Raw genomic sequence first — 27,604 nt, forward strand, 5'->3', positions numbered from 1 at the left:
ACACATCTGTTGGAAATATGTACATTTTATAATAAAGCAGAAATCTATAAATGGCTTTGTGTGATGATTTACTGCACTCTGACATTGTTTAGACACATTCAAATACACTGATTTAAATAAAAAAGTGATGTATGAACATGAGGTGGATCATAGATTAATCCCAACTATTTTCATTTTAATAAAATTTTACATTTCCATATTTGATTCTATAGCTGTTAAAGCTAAACTATGTGTTAAAAATGTCTTAACTTTAACAAATTGAGAGTACTATACTTGAATATTGCATAATACCACAGCTCAGAGATATGGTAACTTGGAGTCATCAGACTTTGAACCTCATGGTTTACTGAGGAAAGAAAGAGGGGGAGGAGCCAGTGACATAGATTGGATAAGCCACTCCCCTTACTGTGATACTGGCTCAAAACATTTAACTCCTCATTGCACTCTGAGACTGGCTGAATTAAACTTCCCAATGCCTAGAGTTATTCATCTTTCAGTGTTCTGCCCCCATAAGGTATTTTCAAATATCATATCTGACCCAAGCCACATAAAGAAGTAAAATTATATAAACTTGCAAATTATGACAATTTTCAGATTAAATCTGAAAAATGGCAATATCACAATATAAAATAGATAATGTACAATTTCAAAACATTACGTTAGTATACTGGTCTGATGACTATATATTTGAATATGTATGTAAGCTTTATGATTATTCATTAAATTAATAGTCCCCATTAAATTAACAATTACTATAAAATAATAATATAAAATTCATATAAATTCATAAAAAATAATACAAATGTATACATGAAAATATAAAATTGATTAATAGGTAATAAAACCGTGTGCACGTGCAGCCGAGCTTTACCTTCAATGTAAACTTTGACCCTCTAAACTTCGTCTGTAGAAGGAATAAACCATTTCACTCAGAACATTTCGCCTGTTCGTGTCAATTAAAACAATTAATGGGTTGAAAAGAGACACTAGATGTGAGTAGCGTTGGTTTAAGAATAGCTTTTTATCATGCCTGCGTCAAAACAAAAAGTTCACAGCTGCTGCTGATGTGAGATGTGTGCGGTGTCATAATGGACTGGTCGCGTGTTTTAGGCGCGCTCACTAAAGTTCTGAGCGCGTGCTTAGATCTTGTCAAGAGCTCTCGCGTCTCTTAACGGAGGAGAGATCGGATCATATATTGCAGACCGGACATAATGGCTACTATGTTGAGCAAAGAATTACCGGATATCGAGGTAAAGCTACACGCAGAGTGTTACTGAGCTTTGTATATTTCGGTAAGACGTTTTTACACGCTTATCTGTTGCTAGCCTATTTTTGGGCACGTGTCCATGGTTTAAAGTCAGGTAAGGTGATTTGTGTGGGAGACTGCGAGACAAAACTTTGAAAGTTGCACTGTTGTGCAAAATACAGGCACATCGAGGAAGAATAACAATAAATAATAAAACATTTGATTTTAATAAAATAAAAATATTCACTTTTTTATGCACTTATATTATAGTCTAATTGTTCAGCATGACTATTTTCAACCTAAAAATAAATAAGAGGTTATTGCACAGCAATGTATTGATGGTGATTATGGAATTGTTAATGTAAATTATGATTTTGTTTATCAGTTTCTAATTTCTGCACTTAATTAGCAGTTTTAGGTTACATGGAAAAAGCTACATACGAGGATTTTCGTCTCCAGTACTTAAAACTCTTAAATCCCACTGAATGTTTATTAAATGGTGGATATGAATAAAGGGTCAACTGAATAAGACTTGTGTACTGCTAGGAAGAGATTTCAGGACCTTGGACAGGGACTCACTCAGTAGTTGAGATCACAGTACAGTGTTCAACACTGATGAAGCCATAATTAGTACCTTAATGAAAATGTACAGTTCCAATTTAGGGATCATTTCCTCCAGATAAACAAGTGTACAGCCACGTATGTTACACATTTTCTTCTGATGTGCAGTGCACTTTAGAGACAACAATCCCTTTGATTTGTGAGCAGTGCATGGTGGCCTACATTGTATATAACTAGGATTTGTTTTTCAAAGCAAGTGTACAGACATTGACATGTCAGTAGCTTTTTATTCCTTCCTTTTTATACTCTTAAATAAAGACTGTTAAATCATGTTTTGTTTCTATCAAGTGCACTTAAGCAAGCAGGTTGCTAATTTAGTGGTTAAATTAGTCTGGAAAAACAGAGGCATTGGGTGTTTTTTTTTAAATACTTCATGTCCCTGAATTAAAATCAATTAACTTAATCAAAACATAATTGAATGTTTTAATTTTATGCCTTTGAAATGGTGGAGTATTTTAATTTAGGCCCGACAGACCCTTCCTCGACTTCAGTGTCTCTGGGTGCTTTTCAATCAGCTCCCTAGCTTTGAGCTTGTGAGTCAGTATATCGTGTACACAGATCTGGGCACTGGTTAGGACCCTGGCTTAGTAGACACTGGGACAATGGTTACTCAATTTCTGGTGACATGACTATGTACAACATCAATGTACAACATTGTAGAACAGGCATTGTAGAACAATTTTAGATATTTTTTTAATTCTGTTTAAACACATTATTCTGTTACATGTCGTTACAACATTTCAGTCGAATAGTCTAAATAATAACTAGATGTGTTTACTACCTGCTTGCATATAATAAAAAAACGTTTTGCGCTTCAGAAATGTGATGTAATTTCCGGTAAGCGAGCATAGTGAGCATCGATGCTCGCTGGTTTTTGTGGTGCATTGTGGTATTTTTCAGGGAGCGAACGTTCCAGTGCACTGGAAGGATTTTGCAATTGAGACAGCCCTTAAAATGGCCGACTCCCTATTCAGTGCCTTGACTAGGGAGCTGATTGAGACGCACCCTCTTTATTTCCAATATTAGTTCCAGCTGTCCGTAGCATTTGCCATGTTTGATCTAGCATTAGCACATCTGATTTACATGAATCCTATCTGTTAGCGTTGAGCCTAAGAGAACATCTTGGTATGCACAGCACATGCCGGATGACATCTCTGCTCAGGTGAGATAAAGCTTTCTCTTTTAAGTTGAGCAGATATGGGCATTGACTTTCATAGAGAAAATAGAACTGTTACTGACGACTCTCATTAGCATTTCTATTCATGAGTGTTATGACTATGGCAACGTGACCTTGGCGTGCAGAGTGCACTTAAAACGTGCTCTAAACGACTCCTGTCTGCCACTGAAAATACCTCACTAAATGTCATAATAATGGCTGTCCGTGGGGCAATTAAATTGGCCATTCATTTTGGCAGTGCTGTCAGACGTCTCATTTTAATATCCTGCTTTTCCAAGAGCGCTAAACGTGTGCCTTTGTGTGTGCTCACGGATTCATTAAAAAATCCTCCGGGATGGCCATCAGTGTTCGTTAAAAACCAGATTAATGTGGCCGCTTACACAAAGGGCTACGGCTTTTTATGGAAGGCCCCGAACCCCGACAATGACCACTTCCTGATAACGAGTCAAGTACCGTGATAGAAAATTGTCGACTTAAAAGCCAAAATTGCAATATGAACGTTATGAAAGCCCCATTAGCTGACAGACATCCATATCATGGATGTCAAAGTCAGATGCTGTACCTGCTGGAGCTTTTATCCGTGCCATAAAAAAGAAGTCCTTCTCAAGTTCAGGAGGAAACTTGGGAATATTTATAATCCAGTAATGGTCTGCAATTACATGTGGTGCTTACAAAGACGCTGACCTCATGACATATGCTACTGATGTAAGTGCTTATATAAATGGTTACATAGTAGTGGTTGAATGGAGTTGATTTGTGATCCGTACGGACCAGGCCCCGCAGTTAAGCGCGTATGTGATTTGCGGATAATTTGCTAATTTTAACCATCATCGAGTGAAAGTTTATCATTTGCACGTGTTTCGTCTTGTCCATTTACATAATCAAGTGATTTTAAACCATTGCAGCACAAGAAGAGGCAAAAAAGAACTCGCATGGTGTTATCTGTGGGCACACAGCCACACACACCTGAAATGCGCACACACAAAGACAGGTGGTTTCAGATAGCGCGTGAACACAGAATCAGTTCCTCTTTTGCATCTTCTTGCGCTTGAACAGACAAATACACACAAAATTATTATGTTAAAATACCCATCAAAATATTCTAGTAAACACCGTCGGTTATGTCTTAAGTGAACGTAAATAGTTGAGAAAGAAATCAGATGTGTATCATTATATTGGATCCGTGCATTCTGTCTTAAAGTGACAACAGCCTATAAATATCTGCTGCTAAGTCATTAATGTTAATCAAACAACAAAACAGCTTTAAAAAAAGATTCATCTATTTTTAATTTATACAGTGAATACTATAGTGTTACATTTTGCCCTAATTATTATATTTCTGTACCTGAATACTACAATTAGACCTTACTTTATTTATAACTTTGTTATATTGTATTTATCTATGCTTGTAATTAGTGAATTTGATCTTATTTTTTTACTGACTGTTCACTTGTCTTTAATAATATCTGAACTATATTAGTTAGGCTAGTAGTTTTTGCTGTGACATCAAAGTACTTAAAGTATGCTTTAAGTAATAAACAGAAAGCAAAGTTACATTTGCCCCCCCCCCCCCCCCCCCCCCCCCCCCCAAATTATTTTGTTCTTGCTGCTATGTGACTCAAAAACCGTAATATTATATATATATATTTACATTTATATTCAGATTTCTAGGTTCCAAATAATAAAAAAGCAGATGATATTCCATTGTTCTATTGTGTCTGTCTGTGTGTGTGTGTGTGTGTGTGTGTGTATATATATATATGTATATATATTACACCATATGAAAAGTTTGCAGAATACTTTTTTTTTTGATCTGAAGATACAAGAAAATAAAAACATTTAGTCTTTAAATTTAACATTGTTGCATAAAAAAAGTAAGTGTTTGAAAGGACATTGATGAGCCAGCAACCCTTCAGCTTGGTTATCATACTATCATCCACTCAACCGGTTCATGACCCTAAGTCAATGATTATCCCAGGCACTAGTGAGTGGTATTAAGAAATCTGTTCACAAACAGCCTGTTCAAACCCTTTGGACGACATGGCAGGCCTCTCCTCTGGAACGCAGGATTTTGAACTTGTTCCACCCTGTTACCTTTCACTTAGTGTGAAATAATAAACATTAATATATAGATTTTCTCAGTCTGCTCCTAGTCTGGTCCAAGACTGTCTCTTAAGAACTAGTCTAAGTAGCACTTAGCCAACCAGCCTTCTTTTCGGACCAATATAACTGACTGAAGTTATTATGACTAACTTGTAAGGCAAGTCTAATCAGTTTATGCAACCGGCCACAGGACTGAGGCATTTAAGACTTTAAAGGCAATTTGTTTTGTAAATACTTTTTGTTATACTGGTTGAAACTCTTTACATCCTGATAGCAGTCAATAATAGAAGTTGTCTAAATATCAAAACATGTACATCTTCAGTAGAAGACTCAGGACCACAAAAAATGTCCGACCAATCATTGCATTCAGTCCGATACAATGTCCTACCTGCCTATCAACACATGTATTTCCATACCTCTGCGCACCCTGCTCGCGCAGACATCACATGTCATCAGCATGTTGTAGACACAGTCACCGTCCACCGTAAACAAACAGCAGTCATCTTTTACAGTTCCTCCTAACCCAAAACAACGAGCTTATGCTGCGGTCACGCCATGTCGTAACCGTAATTTCGAGACCCGTGACGTTCTACCCGGAGCTGTTCACGTCCTCAGACTGGGATTTATGCGTTTCTATGTCAACACTGTAAACGGCGAAATGAATCTGCAGCAGTCAGGTGGTACAAGTAAGAGCTCTGTAAGTTGTTTACGTTCATTATTATTGTAATGTTATGTGCTTTGAGACATGAGGTAATTTAACGCCATCTCTCGTCTTGTGACACTTTGCAAACTCTGCTGTGTGCGTTCAGGTGTTTTGAAGGAGGCGTGCTTTGGAGAGCGTTCTGAAGGTAGGGTGGGATCTCATGCTTTCAAAGCTAGCTTGCTATCGCTAGCCACTCTGAAATTGCCTACCCTACCTTTAAAGAGACAGTCCACCCCAAAATAAAAATTCTGTCATTATTTACTTTCCCTCACGTCGTTCCAAACCTGTATCACTTTTTTCTTCCAAGGAACACAAAAGAAGGTATTTTGAGAAATGTCTCAGTGTTGTTTTATCCATATAATAATAGTCAATGATTGACTTTTGACATTGATTTTCATTGCATGGACAAAAACATTTTTTCAGTATGTCTTTAATGAATCATTTTAGGAATGTTTAATACCTTTTTAATCAAAATAATGTGAAGCATGTGTGAACATGGTTGGTCGAAAGTATATCAGCAGGCCTCTCATAGATGCCTAGCCGATGATCAGCCGTGCGTTTTCGCGTGAATCAACTACGTTTCACTCATTACAGTGTCTGAAAATTGAATAGAAGCTTCAGGAGACCTTTAGCTGAGCAAGATGATGTTGATGCCAAATGATCTGTATTGCACTCTATAATTATGTTACAGGACTAAATGATATTCTGGGCTTGTGCTGAACATTGCTGGGCTGCTGGAGCACTGTGGCTTCATTGCAGCTATGGAGGATCAATTCCTGTATTGATTTCAGGCAAAAAGACTAGGCAAGAATCTCTGTAGATTGTGTTTAACTATTCCGCCTTAGGGAGGGAGGGGGCTGTGTTATGAAAGATGAAGTGTGCTTTGGAAAGGGGTCAAGTTGCCTACATTGAGATCATTGCATAAATGCTTTTAGTTATGAATTTGCTCTTTTCTGCATCTGGATGATGTTTCATTAGTATTAATTATAGTAGAGAACACACCTGAACTCATTTAGACAGAGACAAAAGCTTGCTTTTAGTGTTCTGGGTTGCTGTCGTTTATAAATGTAACATTTAAAAGTGCCATTTAAAAGTTCACATTGGGGTTCAAAATCTAATTTAAAACTTTACTTAAACATATTGTTTTAGGACTTTGAAAAATGTAAAACAAAGAAATGTTATTAAATAAACAAGAAAATAAAATAAGATATATTTAAGAGTTCTAGGTCACAAACAATAAAAAGCAAATTTGTGACATTCATCATGTGAATCTTTGAACAGATGGTCAGATGTTCTTCAATTTAAGATTATCTATACCGTATATAAAAATTGACTCACCCTATGAAAATGCGTGCCGAATCCTTATGACTGACATCAGACTACATCATTCCCTATCATTTGATCATATTCGCTATTCTTTTTCTGGATAGGGAGCAGATTTTGCTTACTTTGGCAGGAAAAAGCCAGTATTGATTTGTTGTCTCAGTGGATCACTATGACCAGCAGAGAGTGATAAAGCCAGTCTCCAGAGCTCTCCCTGTGGAAATGAAACACAGCACATCACATGCAGCTTAAAATGCATTCTCTTTCTAGCCAAAGCCTGGCATGCTTTAATGAAATGTATACACTTGCTCTTCAGTATGCGATTCTGCTATGATTTCATTCTGTTCAATTCCACAGCTTTATTTTTTCTCAACTCGATGCTGTGGTATTTTGAGAGGAGAAACCTACCTCACAGATGAAACTCGAACCTTGCTGACATTTTAAAACAGGTTTTATTTCAAGCGACCAAGCGATGTAGCTTGTTGTGAACATAGTTCAAGCTCATAAAGGCTTACTGTATATATCTGGGAAAAGAAACCCGTGATATCTCACCAATTACCTTACGCCCTTTACAAGCGAATACACAAAAAGCAATAACTACGCATAGTGACCCTCTGTTTGGTCATAAAAGTGGGCCCACACTTTCATTTCCATCTTTGTTCCACTAAAAGCCTATTTGACATGAAATAGACTATGATTTCCATCTAGAGCTTGTTCAACCGTCACAGAGGGACTTTAGAAGAGATATTGATCTCTTCTTATATAGATCTTTTCTTCTTATGGATGTGTTTCCTCTTACACAATATTGATCTAATTGGCAAAGGTGCACAATGTTTTTCATTGCTTACAAGAAACAGCCTTCACTCTAAAATCATTGTCACTCTAAACATACTGGGCATGTTTCTGTACTGGCTTTGATTAAGTGTTCTTTTTTATCATTAATACTTGTTTGTTTTTCCTTTTTGGCTCTGTGTGCCACTTTGAGGTTGCCATCCATAGATTTTCAAATCTGTTCATCTGCGACTGGTCAAACATGGCTTAACTCACTCATTATTACTTTTGCTTCTCAGACTGAGCCTATTATAGCAAATAAACAGTAGTTTGACTGGCTCAGTTATCAGCAGTCCCAGCAAGGGAACAATACTGTGCAATCCTGATGTTTTTTGTCATGTCTCTGAAATGAATGAAAATAAAGAAAATTTCCTTTAAACATTGCTATTTAGGATTATAAATTCCATCTAGTTCAAGCTGCTTGCCGAAGTCACAATTAAATTATATTTCAAATCAGCAACAAAATCTGACATGAAATGTCCCAAAAATGCTTTATTAAAAGGGCTGTCTTTTTTTAGCAGAAGCAATAATTCAGATAAGATTATAAAATAATGTTAACTTAAAGCCACAATATGTAAATTTTCGCCGCTAGAGGTCGCTTATTCAAAACAAAGGCGTAGCTTGATGACGCCTTGATTTTGCAGAATCATGGGGTGAGTTGTCTTCACGTTTACAGCCGGTGGAAAAGAATCGGGATGGGACTTGGGCAGAAATCATGTTCATGGATGAGATTATTAACGTTACTGTAGTATGAAGCAGAGCAGGGCTGAGTGCTGCGAGAGCTGAAACGAGCGCTGTTTTATCATATTAGATACATTTGTGTGTTGAAAGTTGTTATAATGCTACTCTATGCGTTCACTTATTGCACACTGCAGTAAGCTAGATCGATATTAGGAATGGTAAAAACCTGGTATTTGCTGTAAATCAAGAAAATGAGATTTAAAAAATAACACTTACTGGGCCCTATCATACACCCGGCGCAATGTGGCGCCAGGCGCGACGCAAATGTTTTTTGCTAGTTTCAGCCCGACACAGTTATCATTTTCACATCCTGCACCACATTGTTTGAATAGCAAATGCATTTGCACCTATTTGTGCACCCATGGGCGTGCTGGTCTGAAAACGAGGTGTGTTCAGGCGCATTGTTGGCGCGTTACTATTTTGAGGCAACTGAAATAGACTGTGCCGTTGACCAACTGAAATCTGGTCTAAAGTCAATGGCGCAATATTTCTTTTGTTATTTAAAGAGTGTGTTAGTAATATCGTTAAAATAGGGCCCACTGTGTTGAGCTATATAACATGATTAGTTTTCTGTCGGTGAATGTATCCATCCAAACAGTTGCTCACCTGCCTAATAAAACACAATATACTAAAGCATCTTTGGTGTTTCCATGGTTTCTACAAAATAAAACCGGAAATCGAGGGTAACACAGTATGATGTCATTGATAGGCGACGCATGGACACAGCCCGTGTCCTGGTTAAAATTGCTTATTTCTCTGGATTTAAACATTCTTGGAAACATTTGGGATACAATAAGTACACAAGTCAACAAAATATATAACAGTGTTCTAGTGGTTTTTGGATATTTTAATCCAAAAATCCTACATATTGTGTTAATATTTAATGTCTATGTTTTTATTTATTCGACAAGTAGCCATGTAATAAGCAATACAGTCAGCCATTCATCATCCAGCATCGATGTCTTATCGTGGTTTATTTTACGATAATGGCTGGCTGACTGTTATGTGTATGTTCAATTGCTGCTTCATGCTTGCCATAGTTTTTACTCCTTATGTTTTGAGGTTTGACAACAAATGTAAGAATACTCCATGATCGAACATTGCTGTCAATTTCATTCATACTAGTAGAATAAAATTAGAATAAAAAATAAAAATATGAAAGTTTCATGCAAGACCTACCTTTCCAGCTCAGTGCTCTATACCCCCAACAAAACTAAGAATGATTTACACATGCTACATATTAATAGTGTTATCAATAATTTATCCCTCCATGCTTCTAAGAGTAAATGGAAACAGCCTGGAAGGACTGTTTCCTCCCTCTCACTATATTTGTTGTCAAACATATTTCTTTACAAGTCATTCGGAAAGTTTTGTAGCATAAAATGGCAAAAACAACATTGAAATTTGTTTAGGGAATGGTGCATGACTGATTGTAAATTGAATTAATTGGATAAATATTCACACAGATAACACAGAGAGCCACCACAGCGTTCAAGTGTCATGTCAGGATTTTCTGTCAGTGTCCTTTTTTTGGGTGAAGGTTTTTCTGACACCTGGCTTGTGGGCTATAATGCCAAAGTGGCTTATTTCAATTTGCTCCTGGCCTCCTGTTCAGGCCTTTGTCAGATAGTGTTTCAGCACAGTGAAATGACTGTGGACATGGTATTCTTTTACACTACGAAGAGCATGAAATTGGTATTAGTGTGATGGTAATGGTTGCTTCTCCCTCACTTGTTCTCCTCTCTCTCAGTAAACTGCCTGTTAATTGTGTTTGCCATTAAAAGATCCCACACTGCTGCCTGCCTTCAGCTCCTCGAGTGTGGTGGGGTGATTTGACTGGCAGGCGTGAAGGTGCCGTGCGGTGCGTATTTGAAATGAAGGTTGCTCCTGAATCAAATGATGATGGTCCCCATCATGGCTCTCATTTCACCCCTCTTTATTGGCCCCGCTGCACTAGCGTTCTAATCAGTGTTGTCAAAGACGGCTTTGAAGGACCTTGGCTTGAGCAGGCTTTGTAGTTCATATCAATGTTTTAAAATGCTTTCATGTTTGTGGAACACAACAGCATGATTATCTTTGCTTTTTCTTCAGTTATGCTGTAAAACTAGACATATTATTCAGTGTTGGGGAATGTTACTTTTAAATGTAACTGTTGCAATATTGAGTTACTCTGGGGAAAAAAAACAAAAACAACACTTTTTATGCAAAGTAAGTCTTAAGTTACTTTTGCTTTACTTCTAACTGTCAGTGGAGGTGCTTTGGAGATGTTCAGCTTACAGCCATTTTATATATTGGAAGTAGGGATGCACTGATATGAAAATTTTGGTCGATACCGATAACTGATATTTCTTTATATTTGAAAGCTGATAACCGATATATTGGCCGATAAATCTAAATCCATTTTTTATATAATTTTTGAGAGCCTGATTACAAAGACAAAAGTTTCACCATTAAAAGCCATGTCCCAAGCACACAATTATAATGTTCTCATTATAATTTTATGTAGCCTATATGACAGACAAACTATATTTTCCTTTTGGAAGTGACTCCAATCATATTTCAAGCAATTCAAAATCATCATGGTGAACTGTGCGCATCTGAAATGTTTCAGCTGAAGGAAATAATCCATTTTTTATCGGCTTTAATTTGTCGGCCAAATTTTCTTATTGGGCCAATAACGATAACATTAAAAATGAACTGGTTTGGGGTTAGTTACTTGTAATTATGCATAATTTACTGTTATTACTGTTACTATTGCAATGTATAATTTCACTATATAAGCACAATTTTTATTCCAACATAGGTGAGGGAAGGGTTTTCAGTTCATTTGTCAGTATATAAATTATTTAAAAAAAAAAAAAAAATGAAAGTGCACTTTCATTTGTGAAAAGTAACTTGGCTATTATGGTGTGAATTTAGCAAGTAATGAGTTACTTTAGTAACACTAATCTGATCAATAATCTAATGAAAATAATAATCCGATTATGTAATATGCATCAACTGTAATAGCATATAATAACATATCATAATATTGCAATATGAATTGCATTTCAGAGACAGCGTGTTAAAGAGTATGTAGAACCATTACAGCAGTCATACGTTTACTTTATCCTATAGTTTATTTGTTCTGCATTCAATGAAAAAATGTTACACATCATACCATAATGATCATGCATTGATAAGTCCTTTGAACTTTTAATGATTTTCATTATGTATAACTGTACTTCAGAGTATCCTCGCCTTGAACCCAAGGGTGAAGACTTATGCAAATCTCCATTCCACTGCCTCTAAGAAGAATGAGAAGAAGCACTGGAAGAGAAACCCAGAGAGGAGCTGCGATGTGAGTATTGTTATAAATAAATAAATAAATAAGACAAGCTCTGCTCATGGGCTGGCTGAAATAACTCATTTTTTTCAAAACTCTCACATACTGCTGCCTTTGAGTTTTAGATTAAATATTAAAGAAACAGCCAATGAGAAGAAGAGTCCTTGTCATGGCATTTCAAACTTACATGTCTTTCCTTGTTTGTGAAATGTTTACATGCTGCCAATTGTCACAATGCGTTATAGTCACAATGTACACAATGTAAATTAGAGGTAAAAGAAGAATAACTATAACCCATTGAGATGTTAGGGCTGGTTCTCTGAATCCCCTGGAAGCTGTAGCCCTAATATCCTCTTCTGTGAGCAAACTTTGTCCCAGTTTACCGATGATAATGAGTACTCTGTGATGTAGTTTATGGTGTGGTGATTCAGTGATTATGTCGGTGATGGCTGTGATCATATTACTCTGATGAGCAGTAATAGGGCCGAAGATTATAATTCTATAATTAGTTCCAGCCGCCTAGTTTGTCCAATTATTGTAGAGATTCAAATTTTGACTCTTTCTGCCCTTTTGCTTACAATTTGTCAGTGAGTAATTCTTTAGCACTCATCAGAAAACTGCAGCAAAAGCCTAAAGGAGACATTATGAAAATGCATCATAAGCAGATGCCCCCCCCCCCCCCCCCCAAATCCCCCAAGTGGATTAAATATTCCAAATTTCCTCTCAATTATTATCATATCCTGTGAGTCAAGGCTCATAAGCATATTCAAATGTTCATTTTAAATGCTATTTCACCATGTGGTGACTGTGTTGATGAAATACCAAATCTTGTTTCCAGAGCTTGCATATTAATTAGCTGTTAAATTATACTACCAATTCCCAGCACTAAGCATTTTGTCTAATTAATAATAATAAAGCCCCCAAGATGTTGGATTAGACTAATCCTTTGCAGGGGAAAATGCTACACATAATTTCAAGAGAAAATGTCAATGGTTATCCCAGTCCCAACAATGCCTCGGTGTAATTGGAAATGTAATTATGTTTCATTTTACCACACAGATGAGTTTTAATACCACACAGAAGCTTTGAGATTAGTCTACTGTGACACAGGGTTGACCAAGGTCAAGTATTTTTGCATTTGAAATGACAACACAAAATAACACATGGTGCTCTATATGCTTTAATAAAATTTGCTGACGACAGACACTTCTCAAACTTCATTATACATTGTATGATGATATGGTTGTTTGATTTGTTGACTAGGCTACACATCTGAGAGGAGACAGTTACATATATATTACCCATCTTTAAAAATTATTTCCATTTATATATACTGTTTACTTTATTATTATTATTATTATTATTATTATTATTATTATTATTTTATTCAGTACTAAGTTCTATCAAGGTAAATATCATCAATATTGTTACCGGTAACAGTACTGATACCTCTATTGAATGTAAAGTTTTTGCAGTTTCTAAAGATCAAGTATCAAAAGTACTTCAAGATTGATCCACCCATCCCTATTGCTGACATGCAGTTGTATTATGTGCTGTTAACAAATGTTATGCTCATCATGGAGCAGTGTCAGATTGATCGTGGAGAGAGTGAAAACATGCTCCAACTTTCAGAAAACCTGCGCCTCACTCCAGGCAAAACCACACAACTCTTCTTCTCCACACCGCTCACATATTCTGCGATCAAGTAAAAACTATATATAGTCAGATGTTTGAACATGGTGAGTTTATCATATATTCTGTGAAATCTTTTGAGTGGTATCAATAATACCAGCAAATCCTTCTCGTGGCAATCAAGGCATCACATTGAGGCTCCGTTTTAAAAATGTAAGTTGTGCAATGTAAAACAGACTGTATTCTTGATTTGTCTCTTGTGAATCTGCATCTTGGCAGAGGTTTCTGCAACACAAGGTTGCCAGTGGAAGAAAAGAATCCAGTGGAGGTTCATAAAATAACTATATCAGAATATCAGATGGCTCACTGGATTGGTTTCTTATTCACCACCCATCTGTGTTATAATAAAATGTAGTAACTCTCTCTCATGCCATAAATTAACTCAGTCTGTGAAATCGAGTTAGCCTCAATCTCAATCGTGTTGTGATTTTATTTTCTTGGCGCCTCAGCCGCATATATGTGTGGGGGAATTTCCTGGCTGCTCATCCCTTTGAATTTCATTAAATAGCTTAAGTCAGTTGTCACAATGGCTTCTGTGAAACTGTATTAGCTTATGGAATAAAGAAAACAGCTTAAGCAGCTTGAACTTTGCTTCCTAAAAAGGGAGGGGTGGGGGAATCCTCTTTAATGTTTCTCTGATAATGTCAGCCATGTCATGTTACAGTGTTAAATGGCACCAATTAATCCTTCCGTTTTAAAGTAGAAACTCATAAATCTTTAAAAGCAGGATAATCTCTGAACAGTCTACTCAACGGCATAATCCTACAGTGCGGTCATATTTAAATCTACAACATACAGAATATTCTGTATGTTCCTTAAGATTTATTACTATTTGGAGGATGTTTGGTTATCTTTGTGAGTTAATGATTGTTATGTTTCTCTCCTTAGCAGTGGTCAATATAAGCAGCATATTTGTAATGTTTAAAAAAAAAAAAAAAAAAATCAGGGTATGGCCCTCTATTTAAGATTTAAAACAAAAATGAAGTCAAAACAAAAGGTTGATCTTCAAACACTAGACCGTTTTAATTCTTCATATTATATTAGAGACATTTCAGAGTCAGAATGCTTTTTTTCAACTGCTGCAAAATATATAGAAGCTTGAGCATTTAAGACATACTGCTTCATCACATATAGAATATATAAAATTTCCCATAACAGATTTATACAGGTGGAGCTGGGGAAGGTGGAGGGTGAACCATAGTGAATGCCCACCACCTATTTAAATGTTGAGCAGCAAGCTCACTAGTTGTAGATGTGACATGAACTAATCAACTTGTGCCAACTTGGGTTAGTTCACCCAAAAATGAAAATGATGACACCCTCATGTCATTCCACATCCGTAAGACCTTCGTTCATCTTCACAAATCAACACAAATTAAGATATTTTTGATCAAATCCGATGGCTCAGTAAGGCCTGCATCGCCAGCAATAACACTCCCTTTTTCAATGCCCAGAAAGCTACTAAAAACATATTTAAAACAGTTCCTGTGACTATAGTGGTTCAACCTTAATATTATAAAGCGACTAGAATACTTTTTGTGCACCAAAAATAACAAAATAACGACTTTATTCAACAATACCTAGTGATGGGCGATTTTCAAAACACTGCTTCATGAAGCTTTGAAGCTTAAAGAGTTTTGAATCAGTGGTTCGGAGTGTGTATCAAACTGCCAAAGTCACGTGAATTATTGAAGTTTCAAAACAATGACGACATTACGAAGCCTTGTTTACTGAAATCATAGGATTTTGGTGCTCTGAACCACTGATTCGAAACAAAAGATTCGTAAAGCTTCGAAGCTTCATGAAGCAGTTTTTTTTTTTTGAACATATTTTTATTTTGAACCACAAAATAGCATACAATACAGTATAATATTAGTTTTTAACATGTTAGTCCATATTCCAACAACCTTGACAATTATGACATTTTAATTACATCAGACACATTATCTAGAGAATAAAAGCAAATACACCTAGTACAGGGGTAGGAAGAGTTTAAAAAAAAAAAAAAAAAAAGGGAAAATTATAGGGAAAGGCGGAGAAGAACACATGAAGGATGTGATCATATAGCACAAGATCACTGGAGTATTAAAGGCATTACAGGAGCCCACCTCATTAAGAAATTAGTTTTCTGAAGTCGTAATGAATATGAGATTTGTTCCATTTCATACAACTCCCATACTTTTTGAATCCAGGAATTGTATGATGGGGGGTCAGGTTTTAACCATCTGCATGTAATACATTTGATGGCTGCAGTAAATAGAATTTGTACTAAATATTTTTTAGCTCTACCCTCAAAGCCCTCTGGACACACACCTAGAAGGGCAATTATAGGGTCTTCAGGGATTTCAAAATGGAAGATTTCTTTAAGGGCGTCAAATATATCTTTCCAATAATTTCTTAATTTTGGACATGACCACAAAATATGGGTGTGGTTGCCAACATGCTGGCCACAGTTTCTCCAGCACTTGTCTGAGCAGGATGGATTCCATTTTGCAATTATCTGTGGAGTTCGAAAAAATCTGGTTATTATCTTCCATTTGAATTCCCTCCAGATATTAGAGTTGGTCACAAGGTGTACCTCTCTGCAAACTTCCTCCCAAGTTTTGAGACGAACTGTTTCGTTAATTTCAGCCTCCCATTTCTCCATTATCTGTAATGTGTTATTTGGGTTCTTAGATAGAAATAACAGATATATTTTAGAAATGATCTTTTTGACCGCATGTCCACTTTGTATTTCTTTAAAAACCAATTCTTTTGGAGAGGTTTTTTTTTTAACAATTTCAAGATCCTTATGTGTTGTGAGGAAATGTCTCAATTGTAAATATCTAAAATTCAGACCTTGGGAGTGTAAATTCTTTTCTAATCTGATCAAATGATTTAAGTGTATCATTGTGAAATAATTGGTAAAGATAATTAAGTCCATACTGAGACCACTTTTTTAAACCCACATCTGTACGAGATGGTGTAAAGTCATTAAGATAACCAATACTTGCTGCTGATGAAATTTTTTTAGACAAACTAAATGATGTTTGTATAGTTCTCCAGATTTTTAAAGTAACTTTGGTCCATTCACCCATGGAGGTGTTTTTTAAAGAAACACTGGAAAAGGGTACTATTTTTAGAGGCATGGAACAGAGGCTATTTTCAATATTGACCCAACGAGTTTGTGTATCTTCACTCATCCATGAATTTAGGGGCCTCAACTGAGCTGCCCAAAAGTAAAACTTAAAGTTTGGGAGTCCCAGCCCACCACTTGTTTTTGGTGACTGTAATATTTTAAACCTTATTCTTGGCCGTTTTCCTTGCCAAATAAATTTAGAAAGCATTTTATTCAGCAAATCAGAGGTAGATTTTGGCACTTCAATAGGTAACATCTGAAACAAATAGAGTAATCTTGGCAGGACATTCATACGAATAGATTCAACACAGCCAAAGAAGCAGTGTTTTGAAACCGCCCATCACAAGATATTGTGGAATAAAGTCGCTATTTGTTATTTTTGGCGCACAAGCAGTATTCTCATCGCTTTATAATATTAAGGTTGAACCCCTGTAGTCACATGAACTGTTTTAAATATGTTTTTAGTAGCTTTATGGGCATTGAAAAAGGGAATGTTATTGCTGGCGATGCAGGCCTTACTGAGCCATCGGATTTGATAAAAAATATCTTAATTTGTGTTCCAAAGATGAACAAAGGTCTTACGGGTGTAGAACGACATGAGGGTGAGTAATTAATGACAAAAGTTTAATTTTTGGGTGAACTAACCCTTTAAGGACCCGTCAGCCTGCGTCATCTGGAGTTTCATGACAGAACTTGGTGTTTTACCCAAAAATGAAAATTCTGTCATCATATGCTCACCCTCATATCGTTCCAATTTCCAAAACAAAACTATATGACTTTTTTCTTCTGTGGAAAATAGTAGATTTTTTGGAGAAATTGGTCTCTAAAACTGTTTGGTTTCCAGCATTCTTCAAAATACCTAGTATTGTGTTCCACACAGGAAAGAAAGTCATACAGGTTTTGAAATGATAAAAATTCTTAATAAATATATGAATTATTGCATGTTTAAATTTACGCTAACCTAAACTAAAAGTAAAACAATCGTAAATCATTTCAGTATTTATTGTATGAAAAGTATTTATTCACAGATGTCCGTCATTCATAAAATGGTAGCTATGAAATTAGCCTTAGCATTACAAAAGTGCTCTTGAAAAGTACATATAGAGTTACTTTAATAAATGTCGACCTCACTGTAATAAATTCACTGTGTAATTAACACACTGACATAAATGTAGATATTTTTGTTAAAAATACACCCTAAAATTCAGGAAATGTGCCACTTTGTCCCAACAATGTCTCTGTGTGTTTTTCACTCCCACAGTCTTGTGTGAATTTGGAGAACAACTTTGATGACATCAAGCACACGACTTTGAGCGAGCGTGGGGCACTTCGGGAAGCGCTGAGGTAAGCAGGTCTCCATGGCAACAGTCACAGTCAATGCAAAGAGGAGTTTCGGGTGGGCAGCCGAAGGAACGTGTGTGCATGTGCGTGCCGTTTCGCGAGGTGAGGACGAGTAGCGTCGTAAGTCATTCTTCATTATTGAGGGAATAGAGGGGTGTACAGGCAGAACTCGGCTCTGCTTTTCTCAGGGATTAATTTGTCGGAGGGAAGCCTCCCTCTGGGCTTTGCCTTGACTCTTCAACCCTGCAGTAGATGCTAAGGCTCAGTGCACAGTGAAAAATGTAAATGTTTAATTTGTTAGTTGAAAATGCTTTTGGGGATCCCAAGACAACATCAGAATACTTGATCATGAGGACCTCTGGTGTTCTGGTGTAGCTTTCTGTTTGTAGTCTTAAAAACAATGCAAATGATAAAAGCCTTATAAATAATCTGGATCTAAAATATATTAAGTATGATCTTCATATGAATAAGACTGTGTGCTATTAGGACTGTTCCCCACTAACATATTTATTTCTGTACCCATGTTAACAGGTTACAGCAAATAGCGTGTAAGTGCTGTGTAGCAGAAGTGTAGTGAAAGTTGAGCTGTTGAAAGTTGAGTCTATTTTTGCACGAGAGACCTGTTTATCAATATAAAGAATGAACTATTCATTCATTGATTTAAAACATACATAGTTTAGGGTTGTTCTGACTAAATTGCAATGATTAAGTTGTATATAATCTACATTTTGGCCCTTGGGTTTTATTCTGTGTAAATTAATTACCGTATAATGTGATCTCCTCCTGTAATTAGATTTCATAATGGTATAGTTTGTAATAATTCTCAAAAGCTCACTCCCAACAAACTTTTTATAAATTATGGCTGATATTAAAGGAAATAAATATAAAGGAAAAACTGAATGTGGTAAACCATATCACTTTATTTTCTGCATAGAGCGTGGGTCTGAGTGAATATTTACAATGTATCTATGATGATTTTGCAGACAGTATCAAATTTAGCAAGGATTTTTTGTTTGGCAGTGTCATTAGATTACTTTTGCAATCAGTTCAAAACTCTCATTTAACTATATTTGTGTCATAAAAAAAAAAAAAAGTTTCATGAGAGCATTTAATATGTTTTTAATATATTAAAGGGTTGGTTCACCCCAAAATGAAAATTATGTCATTAATTACCCTAATGTCATTCCAAACCCTGTAAGACTTTCGTTCATGAAAGATGTCTCTGCAACTTGATCTTTGACGCTTCAAAAAGTTCATCGGAAGAGATCGGAAAACTAATCCATATAAATTGAGCGGTTTAGTCCACATTTTCTAAAGAGACACGATTGCTTTTTATGATAAACAGATTTAATTTAGGATTTTACTCGCATTTAAACTTGATCAGCGAACATAAACAGATGCTTTACCGAACGTAAATGACGCACAAGAACAAACCTCTTCCGGAAGCTCAAACGTGCTGCGTAACACACGAGAATGAACCTCACTGGTTACACAGCAGTTTTGAGCTTCCAGAAGAGGTTTGTTCTCGTGCGTCATTTACGTGAGGGTGAGTAATTAAAGGATTAGTTCACTTCAGAATTAAAATTTCCTGATAATTTACTCACCCCCATGTTATCCAAGATTTTTATGTCTTTCTTTCTTTGGTCGAAAAAAAAAAAGGTTTTTGAGGAAAACATTCCAGGATTTTTCTCCATATAGTGGACTTCAACAGTTACCAACAGGTTGAAGGTCCAAATTGCAGTTTAAATGCAGCTTCATAGGGATCTACACGATCCCAGACGAGGAATAAGGGTCTTAACGATCAGTCATTTTCTAAAAAAAAATAAGAAATTTATACTTTTTAACCACAAATGCTCGTCTTGCACTGCTCTGCGATGCAACACGCATTACGTAATCACATTGGAAAGGTCACGTGTGACGTAGGCGGAAGTACCGCGTTAGGGCGAGAAACTAATTTTCTCCTCCAACTTCAAAATCGTCAGACATTGTTGTTTTACCTTTTTTTGTAAAGGCTGTTTGACTTTTTGCACAATTGCTTTGTAAACACTTGCTCATATAAATGAAAATGATTAAATATCGTCTCAGTTTCATTAATTTACTGAAAAAATGTGAAAAGCATGATTATTTTACTGTGGTTTAGTTCTTACTAAACTTACTTTGAATCTTTATTAAAAAAAACACCTTAACAGCAAATACAAAAATTTTGGAACGTTCTGTTTATTTAATACTTTTAAAGTGTATATTTTCAATTTAGGATATACATTACAGTTCAAAAGTTTGTGGTCAGTAAAGTATTTGATAAGTCTCTTATACTCACCAAGGCTGCATTTATTTATTTAAAAAAATATGGCAAAAACAGTAATATTACCGCAATGTAAAATAACTGTTTTATATTTGAGTTAAGTTATTCCTGTGATGGCAGCTGAATTTTCAGCAGTCATTACTCCAGTCTTGATTTGGTGATCAAAAAACATTTCTTGTTATTATAAATGTTGAAAACCGTGATACATTTTCTATCAAGGATTCTTTGGTGAATAGAAAGTTCAAAAGAATAGTATTTAATTGAAATAGATTTTTTTTTTTGTAACAATTTACTTTACTGTCAGCTGCGATCAAATCAATGCATCCTTGCTGAATAAAAGTATTAATTTCTTTAAAAAAAACAAAATCGTACTGATCCCAAACTTTTGAACAGTAGTATATTTTGTAGCTATTTTGCCGAACCCTAATAGAGCCACACTTTGGTTAGATGTGAAACACGAGTCTGCCGTTGCAGTTATGCTGAAGTGACAATTATGTGCTGATTATGTGTGTGGTGTAAAACAGGACTTAGTTTGTAGTGAAATGAAAGTGCTAAAAGCAGTGTGTGTTGACTTTAGATGAGCCTTTCTCAGTCAACCACAGGATACTAGCACTGACGACAAAACCGGTAAAGACAGTCAGATCGTTTACCCTGTATCAGTTCTGATCACATCTGATCTGTTTTTCGGACATCTGTCTTCCCAACATAATGGCCTATTCAAAACTATACTGAAATAGCACCACATAATGACTTCATTTGAATAATATGTCTTAATTCTGCATGGCATCGAATATGCATGAGCACAGCATTGCATCTGCTGATCATGAATAAAAAACAAAACCCAAAACAGCAGTGAAAACCAAGAGTTGGGGGAAGAAAGAGAGCCAGAGCGATACTGGATACATTAATACACACTTTTGTCCTGCAGAGGTTGGATTTTAATCCTTCTCTAAATGAGACACCCCTGCAGTGACTGTCGGCAGATTTGATGAAAGATTTAGGTTTTATAACTGCTAATAATGCTGGACATGAAAGTCCGAGCGGCGTGCACTGTTCTGGTGCTCATCACAGGAGGCAGCTGGCTTATTTGGCCTGTTTGTTGGGCGCAGAGGAAGCCCCAAGTCTGGATCCCCAGTGTCACGAAACAGCCAGGAAGTTGACTCCTCATTAAAGACCACAGATTGGTTCACATAGTGAGGCAAAAGTTACTGAAATACTACTCTTTCATACCTCAAAACTCTTATCAAAGATGCTTCATTATGCTTCTACCTTCATGTCAGTGAAATCGAGAACTCCAAGCACTTGCAGCATGAATTCACTTTGATTTCAGAATAAATCAGATAATGACTAAGGAAAATTGTGATGTTTCATCCAAAGGTATTTCTTGATGATTATGAGGAAAGGCAGTTTAGTCGTCATTTTGAATTGTTTATAGGGCCTACTTTGATATGACAAGACATTTCTATTAAAACTTAGTTTAAAAAGCTAGTTCCTGACACGTTCCTGACATATTCAGTTAATGGAGGCAGGTGGATCTTTGTTATTTTTATTTTGTTCTCACTTATAAAATAATCATAACATTTTAACTGCTTGTGGTAAATCATGAACTGGTCTGTCCAAATCTCATCTTAAACAGAGCTCTGGTTTGGTCAGGTAGGGTTGGGAACTGAGAAGTGTTCTTATATGACTCGCATGAGGGAGGCGGTTGTTTTTTAGGGAATCAGTGACATACAGCTTACAACTGAGACTTAAACATGAGTAACTACACTTTTGTTCATATGACTACATGTAGTTAAAGATACACATTATGTGTTTTGTCGAAGATATTTTATAAAAATGACTAGTATAAAATATAGTAAAACCTATAATATTGTGAAATATTATTGTAATTTAAAATAAAAGTTTTCTATTTTAATATATACTTTTAAATAATTTATTCCTGTGATGAATTTTCAGCATCATTACTCCAGTTTTCAGTGTCACATGATCCTTCAGAAATCTTTCTAATATGTGACCTGTGCTGGCAAAATGAGTTGGAATGAGCACAGGCTAATTTCCAGCTACAGGCAAAACAAGTGAAAAATGTCAATTTTGGTCAAAATTAAGGTTTCCACAAAAATGAGTTAATTAAGCCCGCATCTAGTGATCCTAATGCTCCAAATAGCAATTAAACATCTAAAAGTATCTTTATTTGTGCGTTTTCTGAGAGGAGTACCTTTCCTTTGACCATGAAAAATGCTGTTTTCTCTGCCCGCTTCTGGACGACTGCCGCTTCATCTCAGCACAAGTTTGGTATTATTTTAAAGTGCAGCATTCCAACTTTCTGATTATTCATAGCAAATTTTTTGATGGTATGAGTCTGAACCAATGAAATGTGATTTTCAAACTCATGCTGATGTAAACAAAACGATCTTACTTGCGCTGACTGACAGATCCGAAGCGCGAGCACAAAGACGCCTCAGACAGCGCGTGATCCCGATATACACACAATTACAGTATTTCAAAAAATGTGTCTTAGCGCGTAATCATGCAAACATTATCTGTTATGTCTTAGGTGAATGTTTGGTTAACTGTTGGGGAAAAACATCTCATGTGCAACATAGTAGATCTGTGCTGTACAGTAGGTCTTAATATATAGGCTGTCTGTTTCAATTCAATTCAATTCAATTCACATTTATTTGTATAGCGCTTTTCACGATACATATCGTTTCAAAGCAGCTTTACAGAGAAAGCATATCAACATTACAATTTGGAGACTGCAGTTAGCTAATAATGTAATAATTTAGGCGATTAACATACAATCACTGTTAGCAATGTAATTGGAGGTAGAAGCAAAGAGCTCCTGGAAAAATGAATTACATATTAACAATAATTAGGATTTATAGAATGTGAATGTGCGTGTTGATCCAGATGTTGCATCTTCTGAAGTCATCGCAGGAGTCGGCGCCGTCTCTTCCAAAGTTTTAGTCATCTGAGGTCTTCTTAAGAGGCTGGATCCAAACTGAAACTGATGTACTCTCTAGTCACCTCGGGACGGGCGTCCCGAGGTAAAACAGAAAAGCAAATGGAGAATAATTAGCATAGCTGCTGTTCATAACATTAAGCAAAGATAGTCATGTGCAATTGATCTGATATGAGATGGATTATGTGAATGCTTGGCTGAAGAGATGTGTCTTTAATCTAGATTTAAACTGGGTGAGCGAGTCTGAGCCCCGAACATTATCAGGAAGGCTATTCCAGAGTTTAGGAGCCAAATGTGAAAACGCTCTCCCTCCTTTAGAGGACTTAGCTATCCTAGGTACAACCAGAAGTCCAGAGTTTTGTGATCTTAAAGAGCGTGAAGGATTGTAGGGCGATAAAAGGTCGGTTAAGTACACAGGAGCTAAACCATTTAGAGCCTTATAGGTCATTAGCAGTACTTTATAATCGATACGGAACTTAATAGGTAACCAGTGAAGAGATGATAAAATTGGTGTTATATGATCATATTTTCTTGACCTGGTAAGAACTCTAGCAGCTGCATTTTGTACCAATTGTAGCTTGTTTATTGAGGAAGCAGGACAACCAGCTAGTAATGCATTACAGTAATCTAGTCTAGACGTCATGAAAGCATGAACTAACTTTTCTGCATCTGAAACAGATAACATATTCCGTATCTTAGCAATGTTTCTGAGGTGGAAGAAGGCTGTTTTTGTAACATATGAAATATGATTTTCAAAGGACAAGTTGCTGTCTAATATAACACCCAGGTCTTTAACTGTCGAGGATGGAGTAACAGTACATCCTTCTAAATGCAAATTGTAGTCTGAGAGATTCTGTGTACAGGTTTTTGGCCCAATAAGTAATACTTCAGTCTTATCTGAATTTAATAGAAGAAAATTACTAGTCATCCAATGTTTTACTTCTTTAACACACTCTGTCAGATTGGATAATTTAGAGTTTTCATCTGGTTGTGTTGAAATATATAATTGAGTATCATCGGCATAGCAGTGGAAACTAATTCCATGTCTTCTTATAATATTACCAAGTGGCAGCATGTATATTGAAAATAGCAGAGGGCCTAACACAGATCCTTGAGGCACTCCATAATTTACTATTGTTATCTTAGATTTTTCCCCGTTTAAATAAACAAAATTGTGACGGTCTGATAGATACGACCTAAACCACCGTAATGCCTGTCCCTGGATACCAATGTAATTCTGTAGTCGATCTAGGAGTATTTTATGATCTATAGTGTCGAACGCAGCACTGAGATCAAGTAACACTAGTATTGAGATACAGCCTTGGTCAGAAGCTAGAAGTAAGTCATTTGTAATTTTAACGAGCGCAGTTTCTGTGCTATGATGAGACCTGAATCCTGACTGAAATTTTTCATAGATAGCATTTTTTTGCAGGAATCAGGAATCATCACATTTCATTAATGTTAATCAAACAATTGTGGAATCATGGAAAATAAATGTTAAATATATATATTTTTTTCTATAGATATGGGTTTTGACTTGGTTTGTGCCAAATTTGGTGGTATTTCCAGGGATTTTAAGGCATGGTTGCTTGGTGATTTTTGTTTTGGAACCCTCAGAAAACTTTGACTCGAATTTTCTCAAAATTGACTTTGCTGACTCTATCGACTTCAAACAGGTGTAGCTCAGTCATTTTTTTGTCGGATTCCAACAAATCATACATCATTTTGAAGTTTTTTAATAGAGAATGTGAGAATAACAATAACTCATTTTTGAAAATTTGCTCATTGCGACTCATTTTGCTAGCACGGGTCACATATGCTGATTTGGTGCTCAAGAAACATTTCTAATTATCAGTGTTGAAAACAGTTGCCTAATACGTTTGTAGAAAATATGACATTTTTTCAGGATTCTGTGATGAAAAGAACGTTCAAAAGAACAGCATTTATTTGAAACAACTTTAAAACTTACTGTCACTTTTGACCAATTTAATACATACTTGCTAAATAAAAGAATTAAAATTTTACTGACCCCAAACTTTTGAACAGTACTGTAAAAATGGTTTTATTTAAGTTATTATTAAAATGATCTTTATTAATTAAATTATATTAGAAATGTATTTATTATTGAAAGTATCTCATCATTTGGCAATGGAATTGCATTTCTTTTCCCTATTATTTACTCCTTAAAAGAACTTTTAACTTTTGTTAAGGAACTGGAACAAAATCACTAAATTCTTAACAATTTCCATCCCTAGTAACAAGAGTTTTCACTGCACTTGTACTAATGGTCTGAAAGGTGAATTTGGCTTAATATGATACATTCCTGCTTGAAAGCGAGGATCTCAAAGCCGACAGCTGCCTTTAGTGTCTGTTGTCAAACCGATTTCACAGATGTCAGATGAATGAAGTCAAGTAACATGTTGCGTTGTTAAAATGATGAGCTCTAATGAGGAATAACTCCTCTTATTATTCTCTGCTCCACCACACCCCTGACAGAAGCCCTTTTCCTTTTCCTGTATTTTCTTTGACACAGGAGCCACAGTATATAAAGGTGGATTGATCATTAAAACAGTTCTCTCATCCCAGCTGTCCCGGCACCTAGTCTAAAAGGAGGCCCCTTTGATTCGGAGCCAGGCTTAATTGGTCGTATCTAAAATGGTTTAAGTAATTAAGATGACAGAGCCGGTCTGTGAGAGGACACTTTCCTCATGTCCTCTCGGAGAGGTCTGGCACCTCTCTAGGGTCCTCATTATGATTCGGTCCACACAAGTTACATGTCCTCACGAGTGAGGATTTTGACGGGTATCTCTCCAAGTTGACCTCCCACACACACATGATAAATTCATCATCTCTACAGAAGAGCGTTTGGGATTAAGTTGGTAGTAGTGGGAGGCAGGAGGTGATTTGACAGCGTTCGCTAATGCCCACGTTGGTTTTGAAATGAGCTAACATTGTATCATGTTTTGTTGCACTGAGTAATGCGCATGCTGTGTGTTATTGCACAAGAACAAGTGTGCGCTAGTGGGATCCTGAAAAAACCACAATGAAAATCTAGATTTTAAAACCTAATTTAAACCTCAAAATGTACAAAACCTCAACTAATGTTATTCATAATTAAATCCAAATTAAAGGTGGGGTAAGTCATTTTTAAAAAACACTGTTTGGAAGTTTGTTGGGCCGACACCAACAACAAAGGTGTAACCAATCAGCATTAGGGGGCGTATGACGGTCCAGGAGACAGAACGAGCAAGAGAGAGATTTGAAGAAAAAAAAAATGAAAGAGATATGCAGAAAGAGAGATGAGACACAATACAAAAGAGCTCAAAAGAATATCACTGGAATGAAGGTTTATGACTGGGCAAGCACTTTAGGACCCGCGTTAATATTAGAAAAGCTTTCCAGCGCTGGAGAGAGCTAAGCGGGAAGGCCTGAAAACAGACATGGAGGCTGTTTTGATTCCACTTCTCATGTGAGTAACACTGGGTTTGAGTGTCATTGATTGTCTGGAGCTGTTGTGCTGTTGGCGACCAACAACAAACTCTTGTTTGTATTTACTCTTGTGTACTGTACGTTAATTTTTTGTGCTTCCTTGTCGTTTGCTCATCATCTGCGCTTTATTTTTCGTGAAGCAATATTTTGTTGTGCGTCAGCTGTGATAAACAGACATCCACTCTTGCATTGCGTGTAACAGTGGCCAGATAGTGAGAGTTCTGCAGTTAAATCACTGCACACTGGCGACCGCTAGATAATGCAGTGTTTAGCGTCATTGTCAGTAAACTGGCCTCACCTGCCAGCAGCGATCGGGCCGGGGTTCGAGACCGACTTAGAGCAGGGTAGTTAGGATTGGAGGGTTTTGGAGGCTGAGCAATGAAGAGAGGGGTGGGTTTGTTTGGGTTGATTTCAGATATCAACAGTGTCCAACAGTGTTTTTGAAAAAAATTGTGGCATTGACAGATGTACAAATGGTTGGATGTTCTTTCAAGATGCTCTTTGGATCATCCTTAAATCATGCTGGAGAATCAGGTCTTCATCAGGTTTTAAAGGGGTCATGACATTTATTTTAATACGTTCCTTGAGGTTCATTTAAAATTTTAATAAAGTTTAGTCATGACAACTCTC

At 36.3% G+C, this 27,604-nt stretch overlaps 1 protein-coding gene across 2 annotated transcripts in view; it reads left to right on the top strand.

Annotated features, from left to right (window-relative positions):
- The first annotated feature begins 1,082 nt into the window (after positions 1-1,082).
- The window catches only part of LOC127524791 (dihydropyrimidine dehydrogenase [NADP(+)]), a 132,525-nt gene continuing 106,003 nt past the window's right edge, over positions 1,083-27,604 (top strand). The window contains exons 1-3 of one of the 2 annotated variants that reach the window (XM_051916693.1): positions 1,083-1,250; positions 11,975-12,085; positions 18,142-18,224. In XM_051916693.1, coding sequence (XP_051772653.1) covers positions 1,212-1,250; positions 11,975-12,085; positions 18,142-18,224 — 233 coding nt within the window. In that variant the 5' untranslated portion in view covers positions 1,083-1,211. Of the gene's footprint in view, positions 1,293-11,974; positions 12,086-18,141; positions 18,225-27,604 lie in introns of both variants that reach the window. The other variant, XM_051916702.1, reaches the window with a different exon arrangement.

This window comes from Ctenopharyngodon idella, chromosome 2, assembly GCF_019924925.1.
Source record: "Ctenopharyngodon idella isolate HZGC_01 chromosome 2, HZGC01, whole genome shotgun sequence".
In the NCBI taxonomy this organism is placed as follows: domain Eukaryota; kingdom Metazoa; phylum Chordata; class Actinopteri; order Cypriniformes; family Xenocyprididae; genus Ctenopharyngodon; species Ctenopharyngodon idella.